General features: G+C 61.1%; 2 protein-coding genes across 2 annotated transcripts; both read right to left on the minus strand.

The window, feature by feature from the left end:
- Window positions 1–4985: 4985 nt before the first annotated feature.
- On the minus strand, window positions 4986–13995 carry CILP2 (cartilage intermediate layer protein 2). The gene is made up of 8 exons (XM_052643201.1): window positions 13776–13995; window positions 12785–12883; window positions 11415–11687; window positions 10661–10816; window positions 9308–9586; window positions 8305–8413; window positions 7944–8101; window positions 4986–7720 (listed from the first exon to the last, which is right to left on the minus strand). The coding sequence occupies exons 1-8, from the start codon at window positions 13837–13839 to the stop codon at window positions 5385–5387; spliced, it is 3474 nt and encodes a 1157-aa protein (XP_052499161.1). The 5' UTR covers window positions 13840–13995; the 3' UTR covers window positions 4986–5384.
- Window positions 13996–14388: 393 nt separating this feature from the next.
- Window positions 14389–23601, minus strand: YJEFN3 (YjeF N-terminal domain containing 3). The gene is made up of 6 exons (XM_052643203.1): window positions 23543–23601; window positions 18840–18948; window positions 16810–16920; window positions 16457–16570; window positions 16224–16374; window positions 14389–14694 (listed from the first exon to the last, which is right to left on the minus strand). The coding sequence occupies exons 1-6, from the start codon at window positions 23599–23601 to the stop codon at window positions 14489–14491; spliced, it is 750 nt and encodes a 249-aa protein (XP_052499163.1). The 3' UTR covers window positions 14389–14488.
- Between the last annotated feature and the right edge of the window lie 74 nt (window positions 23602–23675).

Here is a 23675-nt window from a genome sequence, read left to right on the forward strand (position 1 = left end):
ACTCCTATTCACTCTTCAAAGCCCATAGCAAATGGCCTCTTCTCCAGAAACCCTTCCTTCGGCCCTTCTGTGTTTTGTTTTGTTTTTTTTTCCTTTCCAGTCCCTGACCCTCCTGTTGGCCCAGATCAGGCCCCTACAGGCTGAGGTATCTGTGTGTGGCTCTGGGTCCCTCTTCAGAATGGGGTTCTGGAAAGACCGCCTAAGCACAATCAAGCATCACTGGGCCCACGGGTCTGCACAGAGACATCACGTGAGAGCACACGGGTGCACATCTGTCCATCTGTCTGTCTGTCTGGCCCTGGCCCTGTGCCTGTGCCGGGCCTCAGGAGGGGCAGCCAGGTGAACTCCCCCCAGACCACCCAAGACAGAGGCACCTTCACCAGAGGCAAGCGGCGTGGGCTAAGCAGGGCCCCTGGAGGCCCTGACTTGGCTGGGAGCTCATCCGTCTCCCGACTCTCAGTAGCAAAGAAGCAGGGGTGTGAGCCGCCGGCCTCAGCCTCCACCATGCAGGCGCCGTGCCCTGTGACCCACCATCAGAACTCAAGCCCCATCTGGGGCAAAGGACGGGCTGGGGCTCCGGGGGGACGGACTGAGTCCTGAGTGGGCTCCCCCACCACTGCCTTGAGGGAGGCCCCACCAGGCAGCCTTCGAGGACATACCTGAGGTTTGGCAACACCCTGCCAGACAGCCCCCAGGGCTGAGTCAGCAGGAAGAGATTCAGGACTTCCCAGGAAAAGCATCTGGGACTCCGAGGCGCCCCAGCCCCAGCCCACGCCCTCCCTAGGGCTGCCGGAAAGTGGGAGGTGCCACGTGCGCCGGGCGGTGCCCCCTGCGCTTTGTGGGACTGAACCGTGGGGGTTCGTGGAGGCTTAGAATCGAGCCTGACTTCGGCAGTCTGGGCATCTGAGGGTCGAGTGTCTTCAAGAGCAGGGTGATACGAGGGCGACTGTGAGTGTTGATGCCCCACTGTGCGCAAATGCGCTTGGCTGCTGGCACCTCGCAGGACCCTGTTGCATAGGCTTTTGTCTGGGCACATCCACTTGGGCAGCTGAGGGCGCCACGATGACCGGAGAGGCTGTCCCATGCCGCGGGACGTGCACTTCGAGGGGGCAGACTGCAGGTGGGACTGCGATGAAGCCTGAAGGGGGAGCCGAATGAGTGACGAGAAGGTGGCTGGGTGGTGTGGGAGGGAGTGTCTGACAGGGGAGGACAAAGTCAGGGCTTGCCAGGACAGTGTGTCCTCAGGACTGCTGGCGGGGACACCTGACCCCACGTGCCGTATCTCCAGGGCTGCACGGCACCTGTGACCCAGGGAGGGCAGAAGATGCTCCCTGCATCTCTGCTGCTCCCCCAGCCCCTGGGGTTGCCGCCCTCCTGCCTGCCCAGATCTCCCACCCCAGGCCCTGGGGTCTGGCTTCAGTTCCTGCCCCGGGAGGGGTCAGGCCGCTGGACATAGGGATTCAGCTAGACTGTTCTTTCTCTGTTGGCCCTCTGCCTCTGTTTCCACCATTAAAATGCAAACACTCCCCTCCACCACCTGACTGAAGCCAGGTCTCCCCGCCAGGCTGGCTCCAGTCTTTGGGGTCTGCGACTGGGTCATGTCCAAACCTGAGGGCTGATGAGGGAGACAGACAGGGCTAGGGAAGTGGGGGGGTGGCTGCGCCAGGGCCACGCGGCCCCGACGGAGGAGCCAGCAACGTGCAGCCAGGACAGGAGGCCGCCGGAGGGGAGGGGGCTCCAGCCTGCAGGTTTGGACCCTGCAAGGGCTGCCATGTGGGAGGGGGCAGACCCCAGTTCCATAAAAGAAACACTTCCGAACATGCTTTCCCACAACAGTTCTAGAAGAGTCTTTGTTATGAGAAATTATGTGATCTTTCCCTCCCTGTGTCAGCGCCTTCTGTGGCTCCCCACCAACCTCCAGAGACTCTGCAGCTCCTCACTCAGCATTCAAGGCTTTGTTCACCTCCCCCGGGTATCTCCCATCTCCAGGCCCACTTGAGTTTTCCCTTCTCAGCCTTCACATGTATCTTTCCAGCTGCCTGGTATGCCCTTCCTGCCTTGCCCCCCTGGAAAACTCCTATACATCCTTCAAGACCCACAGCCTGTGTCCCTTTCTCTGGGAAACATTACCCCTTCTCTAGTTCCAGGGTGTCCCCATTTCCTGTGTGACCCTGGGCAAGTCCCTTCAGTTGTGAAATGAGAGGTATGTGTGTGAAAAATCACCCTTACGAAAAGTACATTTGGGGGCCCAAGACAATAAATATACATTATCGTGTTAGTTACTCAGTCGTGTCTGACTCTTTGCCACCCCATGGACTGTAGCCTGCCAAGCCCCTCTGTCCACGGAATTCCCCAGGCAAGAATAAAATGCCCCTAAGGTGAGTTAGGGCTGGGGGAGGGGGCAAAGAAGGTTTGTATCCAGCCGGTGCTCAATGCATGTTCACTTTCCTTTCTCCTCCTGGATTCTGCAGGTTTGAGAGCCTCTTGTTCTAAGCGCCGTTCCAAGATCTTTCTCCCACTCACAGTACTAGGAATTTTAAGAACCCCTGGTTCTAAAATTAAAAGTCTAAAATGCCGTGGGCAGGACCAAGGACCTCCTTGTGCCCTGAGCTAACCCCAGGGTGGCTGAGGCTGGGGTCTCTGGGGGGAGGCCTTATGCCCCGCCACTCCCCAAGCTGACGGGGTGTGGTCTGGCAGCCCCAGTTTTAGGGGGAGAGCGATGGATTTAGCAGGAGGCAGATGGCAAACGTTTCAGGAGGGAAGAGGCGGGACTCCTGGCTCGGAACTAGAATGGGGTCACTGTGCAGTGTCAAGAAGCCCAGGGCTGTCAGCTAAGAGCCATGGTTCCCTTCTCTTGGAGCCTCAGTTTCCTCACCCGAATACCGGAACTGAGTGCTGTCCTCTCGAAGGGCACGCGCGAGGAGGCTCTCGGGCTACAGCCTCTGCCAAGCCTTCTCTTGGGCCTGACACTTGGCCAGCAAGTCTCCCAGCCCGCTTCCCTCCAGGAGCCCCTGCTCACGCCTGGCCTGGCCACTGCAGCTGGGGAGGGGGTTTCAGGATGACACCCAGCCACCCCTGTCCTTGGGAAGTGGGGGTCAGCAGCCCGCTCCAAATTCAGCTGCCCCAGGCCTGGCATCGGCTGCGGCCTCAACACTTTCTCAATAAAAGGTATTTGGCAGCAGAGCCTGACACCTCATCACACTCGGCCTGAAAGCCAGCTTCTCCTGCAGCTGCAGGGGGAGCCCCCTCCCCTCCCGCTGCTTCCCAGGACCCCGACATTGCCTGGGGTGGGAACCTGCCCCGTGAGCCCCACTGCCAGCAGAGGGTATAGGCTGGATAAGTAAGTCCAGATACACGCACATGCCCCTGGCTTCCAGGGGCCTCCCAGCATCTCCCCGCTCTTGTCCGTCACAGTCAACCCAAGGGGAGGCTGGGGTGCCGGCACCAGGGCTCCAAACCCTCTGCTGGTCTCCAAGCAGAGCCCCAGGGCCCACCCTCAGAGACTGGGGCCATACCCTGGGTTTGCTAGATTTTTCCAGATCCTCCAAGCCCCCAAGTCTGCCCCTGGGCAGAGGAAGGTGTTCCCCTGAAAGGTCTGACCTGAGCAAAGGTACGAGGGAGGGCTGGGGAGGTTGGGGGTCGGCGGACGGAGAGTTCACCAGACGGACGAGAGCCAGCAGGCCATGTGCGCTGAGCGCTGACCCCGCAGTGTGTAGGGCTCTGTGTGTGAGCCTCTCTCCTCCCCAAGGCCAGGCCCTCTCTGGGCCCCTGTTGTTAGCACAGAGCTGGTACCTCTTAGTGCTGTAAAGGCAAATCGTAAGGGAGACTGGAGCAGTGGGGTGGACAGCTGGGCAGGGGGCTGATAGAAGGGGAAGTGGGTGGGAGGTGGGCATGCAGAAGGCCTCAGCATGCCCTGGAATAAGGGAATACTCTGCACTTGAACTCAGCCAGGCACCTTCCGGGCCCTGAGAAACGCCACATCCCTGCTTTCTGGTGGCTGACATCTCCAGGCAAAGGGAGTCTTAGGCACGTTCTGAGGGGGCTGTTAGGCCATCCAGGGAGCGCCCACTCCTGCCAAGATTCACTCCAGAGCACAGGCAGCTCTTCACCTCTCCTTTTGGGACCTCGGTTTCTCTGTCTGGCAAGTGGGGGTGTGGTCAGAATAGCGCCTGCCCCACGGGGTGTCAGGACAACTTGCCCAGCCAAGCGCACAGCATGCAAGTGACGGCTCTGTGCCTTCTGCACGTCCAGACTGAGAGGCTTGGTGAGGGCAGAGGGCTCGGGACCATGGCCTTGGGCAGCACAGTCACCATGTGGTCAAGGCGTGGCCAGGCCTCAGCTGGGTGGGACCCAGGGTAGGGCAGCTGTGGCCCCGGCCGCGGAAGTCCAGGGCGGCCTCAATTCCTGCCTCCTGGTGTAAGCGGCCCTGGCCAGGGTTCCTCCCTGCCCACTGTAGCCCCTGGGCACGTGGCCAGGTGGGAGCCGCTGACCACAGCCAGGCGAGGAGGAGAATGCCAGGGCAGCAGCTGCTACTGTGTTCAGCGGTCAGGGCTGCACGGGCTCGGGTGGCTCATGGGTCAGCTCCGCTCACACGTGTCACAGACACACTTCTGTGGGCATCAGTTGGGGCCCGCGTGCCTACCTGAGGCGTGTCCGGGACCTCACGGAGGCCTGCAAGCTGCCCTCACACTCATGTCCGTATGTGCTTCGGGCCTGTTTCTGCCTGCCAAGGTGCCTCTGGATCTAGCAGTCCCAGCCCCCATCCTCCCCTCCCCAAGACTGACACCACGAGGAGGAAATGAAGCATCTTTAATTGAATCCCTGCCTCAACCCCCTAGAGAATCTCCAAGCACCAAACATGTGAGAACTGGGCCCCCCAGCCCCAGAGCCAAGAAGCCTCTTCCCCAGACCCTCAATGCGCCACCTCCAGACCCCTCCCCACTCACACCTGTGGCCAGTCTTGCCGGCTTTGTTCCAATAAATAACCCCAAGAACAAAGCTCAGGGTAGGGGACCCAACGGAGCACCCAGCTCAGCACAGAAATCTGAAGATGTGGATTACCTGAAATTGGGATCAAAATACACATGAAATCAGAGCTGGTATGCGAGCTGGGAATGATCCCCTCTGGGCCCCAGTAGGTCACCATGCCCCCACGGTCACCCCACGACACTGGCTCCCACAGCCAGGACGAACTAACTCCATTTCATGTCACACAGTAACAACTACCTGCCGGGGTTCTCCACCATCAGACCTGACTCTGAATCCTGGGCAGGGGAGGGGGGCCCTGAAACCTTAAGAGACAGCGAGCCTCTGGAGAAGGGGACTTGGCTTCCCAAGGATACAGGGGTCGGGAGCAGGGCAGAGGGGCGAGGCTGGGGGCCAGGTCACTGCTGGCCCCTGCCTCGGCGGGTGCGGAGTGGACCCGAGGCTCGGGCCTGTACGCGCGACGCCTGGCCCATCTCCCTTCGGATGTCCCCAAGAGCCGCGGACGGGGACTCCAGCAGCCTCTGGAAGAGGCTGGGCCGGCCCGCTGTTGGCTCCCGGCACTGGAAGGTGACGGCTGTGCCGGCGTCGGCCTTCATCTCCCTGGAGAAGCCGTCGGAGGAGCCGTCGAAGCAGCGGCCGATGGCGATCTCCTTGGCCAGCCTTGGGCTCTGGTCGGTGACCGTGTAGACACCATAGTTGTGACCCAGGGGGTCCAGCGGGGCCAGCATGGAGAAGGCAGCCAGGTCATCAGCGGGCGCGGGTGGGGGGTGCCGCGTCAGGTAATCCTGCAGGAGCCCGTTGACCGCCACACGCCGGCAGCTGCCCTGCGGCATGACGGTCACCAGCGTCCTGTCCACCTGACGCTGGTCGAACAGCATCCCGCTGCACTTGAATTCCACACAGGCGGCAGAGGAGCTAGGGCGCTGGGGGTCCCGGACGCTCCGGGAATCCCGCAGCCCGTAGAGCTGGCCCTGGGTCCGGGGATGGGTGCCTCCCAAATTGTGGGAGCGGACCATGTACTCCTGGGGCCCTTGGATCTTCACCTTGAGGAAGCAGGCCCGGAACTCCTGCGGGTTGGGCCACCAGGCCAGGAGGTCTCCGGTCCAGGAGGCTGGCGCGCCCTCGCGGAAGGGGACCACGTTGTACTCGTATTTGTCCGCCTCCACACGAGCGAAGCGGAAGTGACTGGCGGTCACCGGGGCCTCCTGGCACTCCCGCAGGCTGCGCCACGGGTACACGGGGCCGTTGGCCTCGGTGGGGTCGCCGGGCCTGGGCTTGGCGAGGTTGATGCGGAAGCCGCTGCGCTTGAGGGCCGGGTCGTCGTGGTCGGTGCGGCGGTACGCCAGCCGGTCCAGGTAGGGCTGCGCCACGCCCACGGCGGCCGGGAGCGGGCGCGGCCGCGAGGGCGCGGGCTCCAGCTCCTCGCCGCCCAGGGCGGCCGTGACCACGGCGGTGTAGGCGTCGGGCCGGTCGGCGTCGCAGAAGGCGGGGAGGCAGGCGCCGTTCGGGCCGGTGACCGCGCTGTCGAAGCGGCCCCAGGCGCGAGGGTTGGCCGAGAAGCCGGGGGCGGGCTCCAGATTGACCAGCGTGACCACCACGCCCTCCACCTGCTCGCTGGGGGCGAACTTGTCGTTGGCGTAGGCGCGCACCTTCACGAAGCAGCGGCGGCGCTCGGGCACGTCCAGGTTGAACAGACGGCGCTCGCGGATCTCCACGTTGCCCACCAGGAAGACCCGCTCCTCCCGGCGGGCCCGCCGAGACGCCGGTCTCTCGCGCTGGAAGCCGCTCTCTTCTTCCCACAGGCCCGTGTCAGGGTTCAGCGACCACAGCTTCAGGGCCTCCACGTGGCCCGGCATCCGGATCTGGTCGGCGGCCACGCGCACGGCCACCAGCCCCGTGTGCAGCTGCTCGGCGGAGCCGGCGGCCCGGAGGTCCACCGAGAACATGCCGTACGTGCGCAGCGGGGCCAGCTCCCCGTCCGCGTCCACGAACCGCAGGTCGCTGGGCGCGGCGGCTGCCGAAGTGAGATTTCGGGGGTCCACGAAGGTCACCTGGGCTTCCACAGCCCCCGTGTAGGGCTGACCGTCAGCTCTGCGGAAGGCCCCGGGAGGGATGACCAGCTCTCCTAAGGGGGCCTCCTCTCCCATTTCCCCGAGGGATATGGTGTTGCTCTGGCGGGCGTCTAAAATGATGGGGGCTTTCTTTCGCATGGCCTTGACCTCGTGGTACACGCCAGCACCTCGAGGGTCAAAAGGCAGGACCCTGACGGTGTCCACGAACTGGTCACTGGGGTCCACAAAGGTCATCACCAGCCGCTGAGTGGAAGGTGCCACCTCGAGGGTGAAGTCACCCTGGTAGGACGTGAAGCCAATGGGCTCCCGGCCCAGCAGGATGCGAGCAAAGCGCAAGGGCTCGCTAGAGTCAGCGGCCACCACGCGCCCCCGGATCAGCCCCCGAAGGGGCAGACATTTCTGGCAGCCACACTCAGCCACGACCTTAACTGGGAGGGTGTAGCCAGAGCAGCGGATCTTCCTGCTCTCCAGGCGGCGCACGGAGCAGCAGCGGGAGCCTGCGTCCCCACACCGGGGGCTGGAGCCTGCAGGGCTGGGGCACAGGGTGTCAGGGCAAAGGCCTACATCCAGGTAGGTGGGCCCTCTGCCTGGCTGACCACAGTCATCTGGAAGCTTGATCAGGTGTTCTTGGGGCCGAGGGTCACAGGCTGGCTGCCCCGGGGCTGTGGAGCAAGGAAGCAGGCAGAGAAGGGTGAGTAGGAGAGCTCCAGGGAGGCCAAGGCTGGGGGCCTGGATTGAAGTCAGAGGCTCAACCCAGGGGCTCAGTGACTGAGCAAGGTCAGAGATCAGTCTGAAGCTGGGGTTCCATGTGAGGTTGAGTTTTAGCTGGAGTTGGGACTCAGTCTGGTGTCAGGGGCTCGGGGGAGGGTTACTGAGGATGCTTACCAAGCACGGTGAGTCGGGCAGTGCCCGATCGCACGGCCCCCGCGTCATTCCACGCTTTGCAGTGATAGGTGCCTGCCTGGTCTGGGCGGAGCCCATACAGCTCCAGGTGGGCCCCGTACCTGTGTGTCCGCCTGTCCAGCAGCGTCCCGTTGTGGAACCTGGGCGGGTGGGGGGGGGGGCGCGGGTGAACAACACCATGGGTGTCCTTGGCAGAGGGGAGGGGCTGCATCCACGCCCCTCCCCATGCAGCACAAGAAGGTTGCAGAGCAGCTTCCTCTGGGTCTCCGAGGCACCATGAATCACAGGAGGCCCATGCCCACAGCTGGCCGAGAGACCCATGAGCACGAGGCAGGGCACTCACCAGGAGTATTTCTTGGGCATGGGGGTGCCTGAGGCTTTGCAGCAGAAGGTCACATTCTGGCCAGCCTCTCGAACTCGAGACTCGGGGTGCTTCACCAGGTAGGGCTTCTCTGGGGGCAAAGGCAGCAAAGGTCAGGGTCCAGCTTCTCCCAGTGACCCTTCCCAAGAGTCAGGTGCCATCCAGTCCCTTACCGTGGTGCCCTGTTTCACCTGGGTCTTTTCTGATGACTCTAGCACCACTCAATTTCACCTCACATCTTCTGGAGACTGTACCCTTAATGCAGAATCTTTTTTTTTTTTCCCCCTTTAGCCACAGACTTTATTGTTCGAATATTTGCAGCTATTATTCTATACATAAATTTTAATTTCTTATAGAACTCTGTATTCCTTATTGCTGGGTCACTTCACTCTCCATTTGATGGCACATTTCCATCAAGAAGTATTTCCCTAGAGCGCAATCTGTCTGATTGTGGGTTGTTGCTATTGTTCAGCTGCTAAAGTGAAAGTTAGTTACACAGTTGTGTTCAACTTTTTGCAGTTCCATGGACTATATAGCCTGTCCGGCTCCACTGCCCATGGAACTCTCCAGGCAGGAGTACTGGAGTGGGTTGCCATTTCCTTCTCCAGAGGATCTTCCCGACCCAGGGATCAAACCCGGGTCTCTTGCATTGCAGGCAGATTCTTTACCAACTGAGCCACTAGAGAGTTCAGTTGCTAAGTTGTGCCCAACTCTCTGTGATGCCATGGACTGCAGCCCGCTAGGCTTCTCTGTCCACTCATGTTCTTCCCCGGGCAAGAACACTGGAGCGGGTTCTTAAGGCCTAATCTTAATGCTTCCCTTTGCAACTCATTTCTTACCCCACATCTTCTCCAAGGACTGTGACATCTTATTTCTTGCCCCCATTGACCTCGCTGTGCATGATATCGTCCCAAGTGCTTGGTGTCACCCAGAGTTACCTCCCCAGGTCCTCAGCCCCTCATCCCTCTTGCCATGAGGTACTTACCCAACTTATTAAGGACAACAGTGGCCACCGCCGACATGGAGCTGTTGGCCTGGGCCTGGCCCATGCCTGTTGAAAAGCCGTCCATTTGGGCACTGACGTTGGCTCGGCTGCTGGCACAGACTCCAGGCATCCGGAAGGTTCCATGGGCATCACTAGTGGCTACAGTGCCAGGCCAGTCTCTCAAGGAGACCCTGGCTCCTGGCAGTGGACGCCCAGATGGGGTGACCACTGAGCCCAGAAGAATGTGGTCGGGGCACCCACAGGTGTTGGGGCCACACCCTGGAGGGACACAGGGAGGCACAGAAGGCTCCTGACCCCTTCCTGGGGAGGGCTTTCCTCTCCATCAGTCCCTCAGCAAAGGCACCTAGGCACCCTGCCTACCTCGTTCCCCTCAGAGAGTCAGTCCTCAGCATGGACCTGCTTGGAGCAGCCCCTGGTGTGAAGGACATGGGGCTGAGTGGTCAGGGCTGGGGCAAGGGGGGAACCCGGGGTCCTGGTGTGAGGGAGATGCCCTGGGGAGGGGACAGCATAGCTGACCCTCACAGGCCAGAGAGGCTCCTTCTAGCATGAGAGGAAACGTTCAGGCCGGGGCTGGGGGCCCAGCAAGGGGCCGCGTCTTGGGCCCAGAACCTCTCCCTCCAGTCCCAATCCTGCGGTTTCTCCATAAAATGGAAAATTCCACTGGAAACTTCAGGGCAGAGGCATGGAGATGCACAGCCAAGCAGGGTAGGGTGGGGACCCCACCACCCCATTGGCCACGGCGCTCCCCCACCCTGCTGCCGGCTCTGCTGAGGCAGTCTCCAGACCGTGTTTGTGGAGCCCAGGCCTGATTGGAATTTCCAGTCGCCTTCTGGCTGGCCTGGTGTCCGGCCCTGGGAGGGCCTGGGCATCGTGTCTGCCAGGGTGTGAGCGCGTGTCGGCGTGGGCGTGGGGGGACGGGCGGGACCTGCCAACTCCATGCAAGTGTGCACCCCGAGTGCATGAGCCAGCTTCTGTGTGCGTCCACGTCCACCGGGATACCCGCACACCCCAACATGCACGCGGAGGAGACGCCTCCACAGATCTGCCCATGACTGGACGTGACCCCCGTGAAGCCCACCCGTCCAGACATACACTTTTACCAGTGCTCCTCGGGGGCCCAGAAGGAAAGGAAGAGCCAGTCTCCACGTGGTCCAGGTCCGCTCCTCCAGGCTCCGCCCCTACGCCCAGACTCCGCCTCCTCCCTCCAGGCCCCTCCCATCAGACTCCACCCTAATTAGCCCCTCTAGGTACTTCCCTCAACTGGCCCGGCTCCCATCACACCCAGGCCCCGCCTCTAGTCCGCCCATCTCCTCCAGGCTCCGCCCCTCCTACCTGGACACCGAGGCCTCACACACTTCTGCGCCTCCGAGGGACGCCCGGGACACGCATCCCCCGCAGGGCTTGGGCAGCGGCGGCGGCGCAAGCGACGGCCTGGCCCGCAGCTCCCTGAACAGGGACCCCACGGGCCCCACGAACCCCACGTGGCTTCTGGGGAGAGGGCAAGGATGGGGGCGTCAGGTGGCCGTCCACCCCAGAAACCCAGAATCTGGTGACAGTGTGGGGCTGGAGGACGTTCCTGGCACGTGCATCTGAGTCAGAGAGAAGTCCTACCCTCTCCCCCGCAAGGCGAACCGGTCGACTGTGCAGTGGAGGTACGGTTGTCCAGCCCCAGCACACACACACACACACACACACACACACACACACACACACACACACACACACACACACACACACACACCTCTCTCCTCCCCACAAGCCGAGCTATTCTTTCTGCGTCTCACACGTGTCTAGGGCTCAAAACACGCTTTCACAGGACGAAGCTGTGTAGAGCAAATGAGGGCAGCAAGAGGGAGACGCGGTCCTGGGGGCTCCTTCCTGGCCCCGCTGCCTGGGCCCCCGCCATTCCAGCCCATCCCTTCCAAAGCCGCCTCTGCTCCCCGCTCCAGCCCTCTCCTGTGGCCTAAGGACCCCCTCCTCCTAGCCGCGCCCACATCCTCTCGGTCCTGCCCCCTCCCCAGATCCGAACTTTCAGGCCTCCTCCACCTCCCGCCGGTCCCTGCGGCCCCCTGAGCCCCGCCCTCACCGAGCGGGCAGCGGAAGCGCACGTGGTAATTGGAGCAGCTGCGGCCTCGGGGCTGCTCGCGGTTGAGACACCAAAAACCGCGCGTGGGGTTCAGGTGTACGCGCTCGCCGACGTCCGAAGGCAGCGCCCAGTCCGTGGTGCGCGCCTCCAGCGCCAGCGGCCTTGGGCACACGCGTGCCGGCCCGTAATAGAAGCGGATCGCGGCCAGGCTCTCGAAGTCACCGTCGCCGCCCGGGTGGTCGACGTTGAACCAGGACGTCCACTCGCTGGCCTCTGCGGAGACCGCATGCGCTGGGACCCGGGCCGCCGCCGGTCGGGCCCCATCAATTCATGCGAAAACCCGGGCCTGCCCACCCTCATCTCGCGTTTAAGCCGGGCTGCCCTGCGCTCAAAAGTGCATGGGCCGGGCCAGCCCAGCCTTCCCAGATCCAGAGCCCTCGAGCACAGAAGGAGCTGCAAAGCGATCAAGGGGGGTTGTTTTCCTCTTGCAGCCCCCCTAGTTCTGCTGCTCTGCTCAGCACCTGAGCTGGCCCAGGAGTGCAAGCTGAGCTCTTGCCACTGCGTCCCCAATCCCCACCCTCAGAATTCAGAACCCTTGAGAGGTAAGGAGATGTAAGGGCAGCAGCAGGAGCCGCGCCTGAGACCAGCCCTTCTGCTGCCCTTGCCCAGCCCCCCATCAGTGCCAGCTGGGGTCTTGCTTGTGCTGCGCTTAGTCGCCCAGTCGTGCCCAACTCTTCGCCACCGCATGGACTATAGCCCGCCAGGTTCCTTTGTCCAGGGGATTCTCCAGGCAAGAATACTGGAGTTGGGTTGCTATGCCCTCCTCCAGAGGAGCTTCCCAACCCAGGGATGGAACCCAGGCCTCCTGCGTTGCAGGCGGATTCTTTACCATCTGAGCCACCAGGGAAACCCGCTAAGGGACGTTGCTTACTGCCCACTGAACCCATCAGGCACCCTCAGTTTAGGGGAAGCCAGAGGTGGGAAGGGTCTGGCCTCTCACAGGTTAGCTTCTGTTTCCATCAGCCCCCCAGGGGGTGCTCACTCCTTTCCTGATTCAAGAGCAAGTCAGATAGAACCTTCCTATCTGGGAAGGAGCACCAGAACTCTTGCTTCCTTGACTGAACTGAGACGGTCGTCCCACCATGCCACTCCACCCCACCTACCCTGGTTTCCTCCTGGACAAACAGCCTGGACTCTCCCTGCTCCTAAAACTGAAGACCTCTTAGGGCACCACTTCCAGGGGCCACCACGCCCAGGGACGCCTCCTGCATTCTTCACCCAGCTCACATCCCCCTTCTCACATGACCCCACCAGCCAGAGCTCACACAGAGCCCACCGCAGAACCAGGACTAAGACCCAAACTGGCTCACCTTCCCAGTCCTCCAGGGCTGGTGAGGGCTGGCCAGGGCGCAACGATGAACCTTCAAGGCCCCACGCGGTCACCGTGGGCTCCTCAGCGTCGGGAGTACCTATCAAAGGGGTAAGGCATGGTGGGGTGGGGGGAGACCTCTGTGAGCTCCTGGTATGTGAGGTCCTGCCCCAGTCTCTCCTATTTCACAGAGGAGAAGCCAGACTCTGACCTCAGGGGACCCCAGCACAGCAGCCTCCCCTTCTCCAGGAAGCCTCCCCTGACCTCCCCACCCCAGGCTCTCACAGCCCATCCCTCACTCGGACACAGCCCCTTAGGCTGGGGAAGTCTGTCCACTTCACTCCCCCAGACACAGTTCCCCCACTCTGCTCAATGGCCGTGAGTTCGGCTGGCTGAGCCCCTCTCTGCCCTCATCTTGATCTGAATTTCCCTTCATCCCTTTGCTGGCTCCCTCAGTCTACCTTACAGCCCTGCACTCGGGGCCCAGGCTGCCAAGGGGAAGTCCTTGGAATCTAGCCTGGCTTCTCTGGCTTCGAGGGGTCTCAGATAGCCAGGCTGGGCAGTGACAGACAAGTCCCTTCCCTCTTGGAGTCTCCGTCTCCCCATCTGATAAATAGGCCCAGTGCCCGGCTCTACTGAGTGTTCCAGAGATGGGAGTTTCTTTTCTGAATGGTATGTGTGTGTGTGCAAGAGGGGAGGAGTTCGGTGAGAGGGGACAGTTCTGACCCCTTCATCCTGGGGACAAGACTGGTTGATTCAGGGCCCAAACGCTGTGGCTACCATGGATACCCTGCAGTCCCCTCTTGCCCCCAGGTGGTCCGGGAGGGAGCTCCATCTTGCCCTTGCCCCCTCACTCCACTCCCGAGGCGGGCAAGGCGGCTGCAGCGTGGGGAAGCGAGTGGGTCCCTTGGTTCTGTCTCCAGGCTCCGGCTGCTTGCCAGACGTTAGGGCGCCTGGAGGGGGTGCTGGGCGGGGGTCCAGGGGCGCCTCACCTCGGGCCCCCGCCAGGTGTGCGGCGGCAACACAGAGCCAGAGCAGTGTCGGCAGTGACGCCATGGCCAGGTCCGAAGGTCGGAGGGAGGGTCCCAGCTCCGCTGCGCACTCGGGTCGGACTCCCGCGGGTCTGGCGGCAGCTGGGGCTGAGGATGGGGGAGGCACGCGGCCACAGGCCACGCCCCAAGCAGGCCACGCCCCGTCTGAGCAACTCCCCGGCCCGAGGTGACTTGGGTGACCAGCCCTCTGGGGCGACCCCCTCGGTGCATCCGGCTGTACCTCCGCCCTCGGGCTTGGCCTGCGTCCCCTCGTCGCCTTCCTGAGCCCACCCTCCCTTCTCCACGTCGGGAAGTGCCTCCTGGAACAGAGCCTGAAGCCGTCCGGACATTCAGGCTTTAGGCAGCCCTTGAGGCGGCTAGAAATCCTCCCCCGGGTCTCGCTTCGAATCTGTTGGCTTTAGGTCGCCCCGAGCGGGCTGGCAATCAATCCCACCCGGAATCCACCCGCCACTCCTGTGGCTCCAGTTTTCTCGGAGGCCAGCGGGAAGTCCCATGTGCGTCTGCCCTCCATCCCTCCCGCCTTGGGCCACGGGACGACCGGTGGGCAGTCCCCCCCGCCCCAGGCTGCCCGCCCCCGCGGCAGACGCGGCGCACAGAGGAGGCCCAGGCGAGGGGGCAGTGGTGGTGCGTCTGTTTATTGGCGCGGGCGCCCGTCAGAGCGCCGCGATGCAGTCGGTGCCCGTGTACCCCGGCAGGCGCAGAGCGAACTTTCGGCGCACGTCGTCGGGCACGAACCTGCCCGCCACGAAGTGGTGGCGCCCGGAGAAGCGGCCGGCGCAGCGCTTGGGCGCCGCCAGCGATACGAGCACGTCGGGTCGTAGCCCGTCCTCGGCGTCGCCGCCAGTCTCTGGGTCCCAGCCTGGGGGAGGAAGGGTGGGGGGCGGGAGCCGAGGCTGGGAGGGGTGCTGGCTTTCAGGAGAACCGCCGCCCACCACCCACTTTCCTTCCCCAGCCTGCGCGGCCTTGACTCTGACACGTGAGTCCTGGTCAGACCGGCCTCCCCGTAAAACCGAGCGTCTGCCTTCAGCCCAGTTTCTCCTCCCTCCTTGGATGTGTCTCCCTCCCCCTCTGGCCACAGCCTTTGCCTTCATACTTGCGTCTCTGCTCCCGTCCTGGGACCCAATCTTCCTCCTCCATCTGACTCAACCTCTGCCATCAGACTACATTCCTACCTGCGGCTCTTCCCAGTCAGACCTGTCTGTATCCCTCCCTCCCTAACAGCCCTAAGCGCCCCCTCTTAGACTGAAGCCTCTTTCCACCCAGACCTCGAAGCCTCCTCTGACCAGATCCCCACCCTCTACTCAGAATACACTTCTCATCTCCATCCTCAGTTAAGCCTCCCCCACCAGACCTGTCTCTCTGCGCCAGGTTCTTGCCTCTGAAGATATGCCCTGCCCTTAGCAACGTGAGCATCCATCCTCCTCCTTCTGACTGGAGACTCTTCCCTCTGACCTGCCTTCATCCTCAGACCAGATCTTGGCTTTTGGCTTGACAGGTCCCAGCCCCTCCCTCACTGGACAGTAGCCTCTGCCATATCTCAGATGAGCCTCCACCTTCAGACTTGGGCTCTTGCCTTCTCTCCCCCCTCCAACCTGTCTGGGGCCACTGACTGAAAGCCTCCTCCCTCTGACTTTTTATTTATTTAAAATGTGTGTTTATTTATTTTTTGGCCACACAGTGCAGCATGTGAGATTTTAGTTCCCTGACCAGAGCTCACACCAGTGCCCCCTGCATTGAAAGTGCAGAGTCATAACCCCTGGACCACCAGGGAATTCCTCCTCCCTCTGACTTTAATCCTGCCTTCTCTGACCCTAGCTTCCACCCTCAGACTAGGGGCACTAATAACCCCTCCTGAGCTAACAGGGCGACCCTCTCTGTCCTAGGCTGTCTGTTCAGACACCAGCTTGCAGCCTCTCCCCCTGACCAGGCAGCCCACCTCCTCCTTTGCCCACCATCCCCAGCTCTGTGGCATCCTGTGGCTATAACCCTGGGCTCTTGTAAGCCGGAGGATGTCCCCTGAGTCTGGTTGCCCCCACGGAGGGTCCGGCTGGCTAGCAGCTGTTTGTTCCGTCTGCCCATTGCCTAATGGTTCCAACAGGCATGGGGCGGCGGCCAGGATGGGCGAGGCCTTTGCCGAGTGAGCTCACGTCTGCCTGGGCGACTGGGCCAGGATGGGCAGAGGGCACGCCGTGCAGGGTGTAAAGGGGAGGGAGCCAGGGTCACCTGGGCGCCAGGCTGGGCACTGCCCATCCAAAGGATGGACATGACCCTCGGCCTTGCCCAGAGTGTAGAAGCCATCCGCGGTGAGGAAGCATGCTCTGGTGGGCAAACAGGCTTCCGCCCAAGCCCACCTTCCTGCCCCTCGTGCCCCCCCTCCACCTGGCGTGCCTGAGGGGATGTCCAAGCTCACAAGCGGGATGGACAGTAGCTTGAGTGTGGCCAGCGCGCGTGTGCAAGGACCCCCGACCTCGGCCGGCTCCACACCAGGGCCCAGCACAGCGTCCACCACCAGCCTGTATGCGTTGTTGATGAGCTGGACCTGGGAGAGCGAGGCAGAGGCATGGTCAGGGCAGCCTGGAGGCTCTGTCCCCCACCACCCCTCGGCTGCCACCCAAGCTGACCTCTGCGGGCAGATAGGACAGGAAGGGGATGTCCATCTTCTCACACTGAGTAGTCAGGTCCCGGTGCAGTGGGTCCGCTGAGCGCGTGGGGTAGAAGATGGTGGGTTCGTACTCCTGCGGGAAGCAGGAAGGGGTCGGCACTGGGACCCTCCCCGGCTCCCCACCGGGCCTCTGCTCCCAGCTTGGCAGGAACTGCCTGACGCAAGCACTGGCCATATTCTGTCTCCCCCCCCCACCCGGGACACTGACCAGAGGAGCAAGCGACATTTTCAGGACTGCGGGGTGGGTGGTGGCGGGGTGGGGGTGGGGGGGGGGTGTGACCCTGGGAGGCCCAGGGCGTCCTCGCTACTCACGAACACCCGCAGGTGCCGCGCGCACGCCAGCCCCACCGCTCCGTTCTGCTCTGGGCCGCACACGACCAGCGCCGTCCTCTGCTTCCGGGGGAGAGCGGGCAGAGGGAACACCTGGCAGGGCACGGCAAAGGCAAAGGCGAGGAGTTCGGAACGCACCCCCTCCCGAGGCCGGCGGGGAAACTGAGGCCGGGGGTGGAGGAAGGGGCGGGGCTCGGGCCAGGAGGCGAGAGGGCAAGGCCCGGGAGAGGTGTTCTGGGGGCGGCACGGGGCCCCTAGGGGCCTGTTTCCTTGCTGGAGACCTAGAGTCCTTGCCTCGGGCTCTCTCAAGCTTGAGCAGAGAAGCATGCCTCCCGCCACCACCCGAGCCGGAGTGCGGTTTGTTTATTCTCGGCCTGAGCTGCAGACATTCTTCCACCTTTTTCCGCTGCGGTGGCTGCCCCTTCCCCCGCCCACGTTTCCAGGCCTGCCTCCCTCCAGGAGGCCCCAGGGTTGGGGACGGGAGGCGGGGGCTATTTTTCCAGCCCGCCGTGCCCTGCCTCGCTCCTCTGCCCTGCCTCGCTCCTCTGCCCTGCCTCTCTCTCCTCTGCCCTGCCTCGCTCCTCTGCCCCGCTCCCTGTCTTTCTCTCTGTGTCTCTGACTGTGCATAGGTCGGCCTTGGCTTCTGTGCTCACTCCCCGCCCGGGGCTCTGGAGACAGACCCCAGGGTAGAAGGCTCAGTTTTCCACCTTGCTTCCGACATGACTCTGGGCAAGCCATGTTACTTCTCCTGAGTTGTTACGTGTTCTTCCAACTCTTCCGGGCCCAACCCTTTTGAAGTAATGATAATAATATTACACTTGTTTCTCTCCAGTCTCTGTCTTCGCCTCTGTGTCTCTCTTTAACGCAGGAGCTGAGTCTCAGCCCAGATTCTCTGCTTGGCCTCAGCTCACTCTCCTCCCGGCACCTCTATCAAGTAGCAGTAACAGTGGCTCTGACGGGCTTCTGAGGTCTCCAGGGGGCCAAACCATACTCTAACTTCCAACCACACCAAGGGAGTTCTTTCCTTCTGGAGTCTCCTCCCCGGGGTCTCAGCAAGGTCCTGACTCACCTTGATCATACCTATGACCCCACCACGCCATGCCCGGAGCCCCAGACCTGACCTAGTCAGGGAGAGTCATAATGTCTGGCTGGCTGGCTTCTGGACAGACACAAAGCTTTCAGTGTGAAAACTGGATGGTTGGTCTTCAACAGCCAGGCAGGAGGTTACTTTACTGGGTTTGCTTTTGTGGCTTTGATTTTCATTGTTCTTCTTCTGAGCATCCCACTCAGGATATGTTTCACTTGGAAATAGGAACGTTTAAGTCAAAAAACAGTGGCGTCCACGTAAAGAAAGATAAGAAGCTTTTTCAAAAGTATACAGTGGTGATCAGAAGAGGAAGAAGGGGAGGAAAAGCAAGAGGTGACCTGCTGGAGCCCTGACTCGACCGCGCGCTTTTCTGGAGTCTGTGTTTACTCGTTGGTGTCAGTTCATTACCCTTTTTCAGACGAGAAAACAGGCCCAGCGTGGTCTGGCAGCGTGACACGGACCACTGGATGGCAACTGCTCTGTTGCAGGCACTCTGAAGCCTGGGGATTTGTCGCAAAGCCCAATAAATATAGCTCTACGCCTCCCCACCCCTGGGCCTCAGTTCCTGGACCCGTGGCAGGTAGCTGTTTTGGGGTGCTCAGACTTAGGAAGCTGACATCCCCTCTGCTCAAGACCCAAGAGGTGGCAGAGACCGGCAGTCAAGGGCTCCAGACCCATCTCTGGAGTTGCTTCCACGTCTCTGGGCGACCCCTGTCTCTGTCCTGACGTTCGGCAACCCCCTGGCCGGGGCCAGTGACGGACCTTGGACTCCTCCTTTGAGTGATGGGCTGGGGTGGCCCCAAGCCAAGAGGGCTTTCTTGAGGGCGGAAATGACCACCCTGGCCGGGGGGCCACGCAGCGAGGCCTCCGCTTTGCTGAGCCGGCCGGGTGCTCGGGGTCGAGGCTGAGAAGCAGGCGCAGGTACCTTGGTCACAGCCACGGCACTAGCATGGCCACACCACTCCACCAGCTGCTGCCGCCCAAAGCGATAGTCCTCCAGCAGCTCCCGCTCCAGGGCCGCTGCCTCTGCGGTGCTGAGGGTCAGGGTGGGGAGGCACAGACAGACGGAAAGACAGACACTCAGCTGGAGCCAGAAGCGTGCCACCAGCGTTCTGAGCCAGGCCCTAACACCACCCCCACTCCCGCGCCCAGAGCTGAAGACCCTCATCGGTTCCCTCATCTGTCCCATCCACGGGTGAATGGAAGCCTGCCAGGGAGGCAGGGGGAGTTTCGAACACAAGCCTGAGGCCGGGGAGCCCTCTGGTGGTAGAGGAGGCACATGGCAGTGCGTGTTCGCTCCACGGCCCCAGCACACGGGCGCCTGCAGTCATGTATGGATGTGAGAGCCGGACCGTGCAGAAGGCTGAGAGCTGGAGAACGGATGCTCCCAAATTGTGGCGCTAGAGAAGACTCTTGAGAGTCCCTTAGACTGAAAGGAGATCAAACTAGTCAATCCCAAAGGAAATCAACAATGAATATTCATTGGAAGGACTGAGGCTGAAGATGAAGCTTCAATACTTTGGCGACCAGATGAGACGAGCCGACTCACTGAGCCAACTCCTAATGCTGGGAAAGACTGAGGGCAAGAGCAGAAGAGGGTGACAGAGGATGATACGGTTGGACGGCATCACCAGCTCAGTGCAAACTCCGGGAGACAGTGAAGGACGGGGAAGCCTGAAGTGCTGCGGTTCGCGGGGTCGGAAAGGGTCAGACATGACTTAGTGAGAGAACAGCAGGAACAGTGGGGGCCTCCCCCAGATGCCGGAAGCCCCCAAAGCATGAGGAACCCAGCGCAGGCAGCAGAGCACGAAGGGCTTAGCTGTTGGGGGCAACGTGTGGATTTCAGGCAGTGGAAACCACTGAGGGGACTCTAGGACACTGGAGGGGGCAGACTGGACTGGAGGTGCCTGGGAGAGGTGGGTTTTAAAGGCTGCAGAGGATTTTAATGGTTCATGTGAGGTGGTGGCTGTGGGGACTGCAGCCATGAGACTCACTGGTGATTCTTCTCTAGATGCAGTGGTAAAATTCAAAAGACCGTGGACTTCCCTGGTGGCACAGTGGGTAGAATCCGCCTGCCACTGCAAGGGCACAGGTTCGATCCCTGGCCTGGGACCCAGGGATCCCAGAGCAACTAAGCGTATGCGTCACAACTACCGAGCCTGCACTCGAGAGCCCACGCTCTGCAACAAGAGAAGCCACGGCGATGAGGACCGGGCGCTGCGACGGAGAGTAACCCCCACTCACGGGAGCCAGAGAAAGCCAAAACAGAGCCAGAGAGACCCCGTGCAGCCCCAAATAAAAGAAGCTGAGATAAATCAATTTTTAAAAATTCAAATAATCGTGGCCAGAGAGATGGAGCCAATGTCGTTGAGGTGAAGCTCTGCCCCCAGCTTGCCGAGCGACAGGTCTGACTCCTCTCTGAGCCTTGCTTTCTTCCTCCTTTGCAAAAGTGAAGGCAGGACAGGCTAATTTTTGAGGTCCAGTGCAGAATGCAAATGTGGGGCCCCTTGATCAATAATTATTAAGAATTTTAAGATGGTGATGGCAGAGCATTAAGCCAAGTGTTGGGCTCTTCTAAGAGCAGGGCCCAGCCCCAGTTCAGGGGGGCCTTCCAAGGGACATGGGCTTGGTGGCTGCAGAGAGGAAAAGCTGGCACTGAGGATGGGAAGATGTTCCTCGTGCCAGAATCAGGGGCTGGAGCAGCTGAGCAGAGTCTATAGCCTGATGCCAGCTTCCCCTAGCCAGGACCCCTCCCAGGTGAGGAAGAGCACTTGCCCCCAGCTTATTAGCACACCCTTGAGTATAATAATAATAATGATACATATAATAATAATAATTATTACTTTAAAAGGATCGGGCTCAGAAGAGTTGGAAGAACATATAACAACTCAGGAGAAGTAAAATGGCTTGCCCAGAGTCACATTGGAAGCAAACTGGAAAACTGAGCCTTCTACCCATGGGTCTGTCTCCAGAGCCATGGATGGGGTATGAGCAAAGAAGCTGAGGCCGACCTACAGATAGGCAGAGGCTTATTGGGGTGAATCCTGAGGCTGTCTTCTTAAATTCTGTGAGGAGGAGACTACAACCTTCTAGCTAATTTTGTAGTGTGACCAGGCCAGGCAGCAGGAGGGCTGGAGGTGGGAAGCCAGGACTGCTATGGGATGGGAAGTCAGGGAGGGCTTCCTGGAGGAGCTGACCTGGAGTACCATGGGAGGTAATTCAAGTGGCAAGAACAATGAAGGTCAAGGTCCGGTGGTGGAAGTGAACTTGTCAGATTCAAGGGACAGGAGAGAGGCAGAGTGAGTGAGGCTGAAAAACTTGGTCAGACACTCTGCAGGGTGTCACATGATGGAGATGGGGCTCAGGGCAAGGTGACATGCCTCATGACCCCAGCAAGCAGAGCCACATTCAAGCCCACGCTTGTCTGCAGCTGACACTGTAGGTTGAAGGGCCAGGTAGGGAAAAGGAGCTCCCGGTGGGGCCATATGAAGAGCGCCCCCAGGGCAGGCAGGCCCAGGGGCTTCTCTGGTGGCACAGTGAATAGGAGTCCGCCTGCCGACGCAGGGGACACAGGTTTGATTCCTGGCCTGGGGAGATTCCATGTGCTTCAGAGCAACTAAGCCCCTGCATCACAGCTGCCGAGCCTGCGGGCTCAGGGGCCCACGCGCCTCCACTGCCAAGCCTGCGGGCTCGGGGGCCCACACGCCTCCACTGCTGAGCCTGCAGGCTCGGGGGCCCACACGCCTCCACTGCCGAGCCTGCGGGCTGTAATTCCTGAAGCCCACACACATAGAGCTTGTGCTCTGCAACTAGAGAGCCCACCAGGATGAGAAGCCAGTGCTCCGTGACAAAGAGTAGCCCCCACGCGCCGCGACCAGAGAAAGCCCATGTGCAGTAACGCGGCTCATCCCCCATCTTCAGCCTGAGACACCTCTGCTGCCCCCCTGGGAGGGCTGGGGAAGATCATCCATCCTCCTCTTTTTTTCCTCTGTTCTGAAGATTTGTCCTCTGGCCTCCATGCGGAGGCTTCCTGGGATTTCCTGGTGGCTCAGATGGTAAAGAATCCGCTTGCAAGGTGGGAGACCTGGGTTCCATCCCTTGGAAAGATCCCCTGGAGGGCATGGCAACCCACTCCAGTATTCTTGCCTGGAGAATCCCCACAGAGGAGCCTGGCGGGCTACAGTCCATGGGGTCGCAAAGAGTCAGGCATGACTGAGCGGCTTTCACTCCATTATCTTCCCGCCTAGCGGGTCACCAGAGTGACAACCGGGACTCCACAGGCAAAGGGCAGTCCGGGAACCTGAGGGCTGGGGCAGCAGCTGCTCCGAGTCAGGTAGGGGATATGGCAGAGCTGCTATGGGGCTGAGGAGCGGAGGGTGCTGTTTATGAAGGTGCCTCTTGCTTCTCCCAACCTCTGCCCCCAGGAGAGGAGCTGCAAGGCCCCAGGATTTGCCCACCAGCCCCAGCAGCAGCAAAAGCCCCAAAGGGGGCTCTTTAGAGGTGAAGCTGTGAGGCCAGGGTGTCTGTGCCAGATGCTCCCTGCTCTCTCCACCCTCCCGCCTCTGCCCTCCAGCCCTCCATCACTGCTCACCTGGCTGCTACTGAAATCCGTCCCCTCAAACTCCACATGAGCCATGGGGGCTTTGAAAACTTGAATGCTAGACTTCCCAAACCTCCCCAGCATTTAGAGACTATTTAGTCAAATTCCTCACCAGACTTGCATGCTCCCCAGTGTGTCTCCCACTTGGGCCTCCTCTCCCCGTGCTCCACTCCGACCCAACACACAGCACCTCATCGTTCCCCGGTTGGCATCTGAGGCCCCTCCGTCCCCCACACCAGGTGAAGTCACAGCTCCAGCTTCTAGAACATTTTCCTCCCCCTGCCTTGCATGTGCTGAGTCTCTAGCTGAGTCTGAATAACACCCAAGTACTGCACAGGACCTGCCTTGAGAAGAGGGGCTGAGTGGACGGCCGGCAGGGTCTGGTTCAGAGAGCCCGGCTTGGGATCCCATATCGCACACACTTTGAGGAGGACACAGGAGGATGACTTAGGATCAGGTGGAAGACACAATCGCAGCTGCCAACTCCAGACCCCAAATTCATCAGCCCACTGGCAAGTGGGCCGTGTAGTTAAAAATCGCTTTAATCCGAGCTCAGCCAGCGGCTTCCCTCCCCAGTCTTCAGTCTTATTCTCTGAACAAGGGGTTTAGTAGTAGGGGGGACTACCAAGGAGGGTGTGAGCATCTGAGGAGCTGAAAGCCTGCAGCTCTTCCCAGATGGGGAACAAGGGGTATGGCTTCAGGGTCCCTGGGACAGATGGAGAGGAGGTGGGCCTGCTTAGGCTGCGTGTGTTTGGCGGGGATGGGGTGGGGGGAGCAACCAGTGGTGCTGATGAATAATTCATGAGGGGGCAGGCCTGCTGCAGATGCCGTTTCCCTGGCAACGCAGCTTTGGCGGTGTTGGCAGCCGCAGGTTTAGTCCCTCCAAGGAAATTCGAAATTCCGGGATGGGCCTGCCATTCTCCCCGCCCCCTTTCCGTCATGCCTCTGCCTCCCATCTACAGCCCTGGTTCCCCAGGCCTTCTTCCAGCCATGCCCCTGCTTCCCTCTGGTCCCTCTCCCAGGCTGACCTGAGGAAACACCGTTCTTCGGGCGCCTCCGCTAGGTCCGGACCATCCGTGCTGCTCATGGCGGAGGCGATCTGCGCGCACACAGGCAGCCACCACTGCCACAGCCTTTTAAACGCATCCCTGAGGGGAGGGG

This window comes from Budorcas taxicolor, chromosome 7, assembly GCF_023091745.1.
Source record: "Budorcas taxicolor isolate Tak-1 chromosome 7, Takin1.1, whole genome shotgun sequence".
NCBI lineage: Eukaryota > Metazoa > Chordata > Mammalia > Artiodactyla > Bovidae > Budorcas > Budorcas taxicolor.

Coding starts and splice junctions, on each gene's coding strand:
- CILP2 (XM_052643201.1), bottom strand. CDS start 13,839: ATGGCGTCACTGCCGACACTGCTCTGGCTCTGTGTTGCCGCCGCACAC. Junction 8,102..8,304: donor ATGCCCAAGAAATACTCCTG/GTGAGTGCCCTG, acceptor CCACCCGCCCAG/GTTCCACAACGGGACGCTGC. Junction 7,721..7,943: donor TGCCCGACTCACCGTGCTTG/GTAAGCATCCTC, acceptor CTTGCTCCACAG/CCCCGGGGCAGCCAGCCTGT.
- YJEFN3 (XM_052643203.1), bottom strand. CDS start 23,601: ATGAGCAGCACGGATGGTCCGGACCTAGCGGAGGCGCCCGAAGAACGG. Junction 18,949..23,542: donor GAAGAACGGTGTTTCCTCAG/GTCAGCCTGGGA, acceptor CCTGACCCTCAG/CACCGCAGAGGCAGCGGCCC. Junction 16,571..16,809: donor CGCGGCACCTGCGGGTGTTC/GTGAGTAGCGAG, acceptor TGCTTCCCGCAG/GAGTACGAACCCACCATCTT.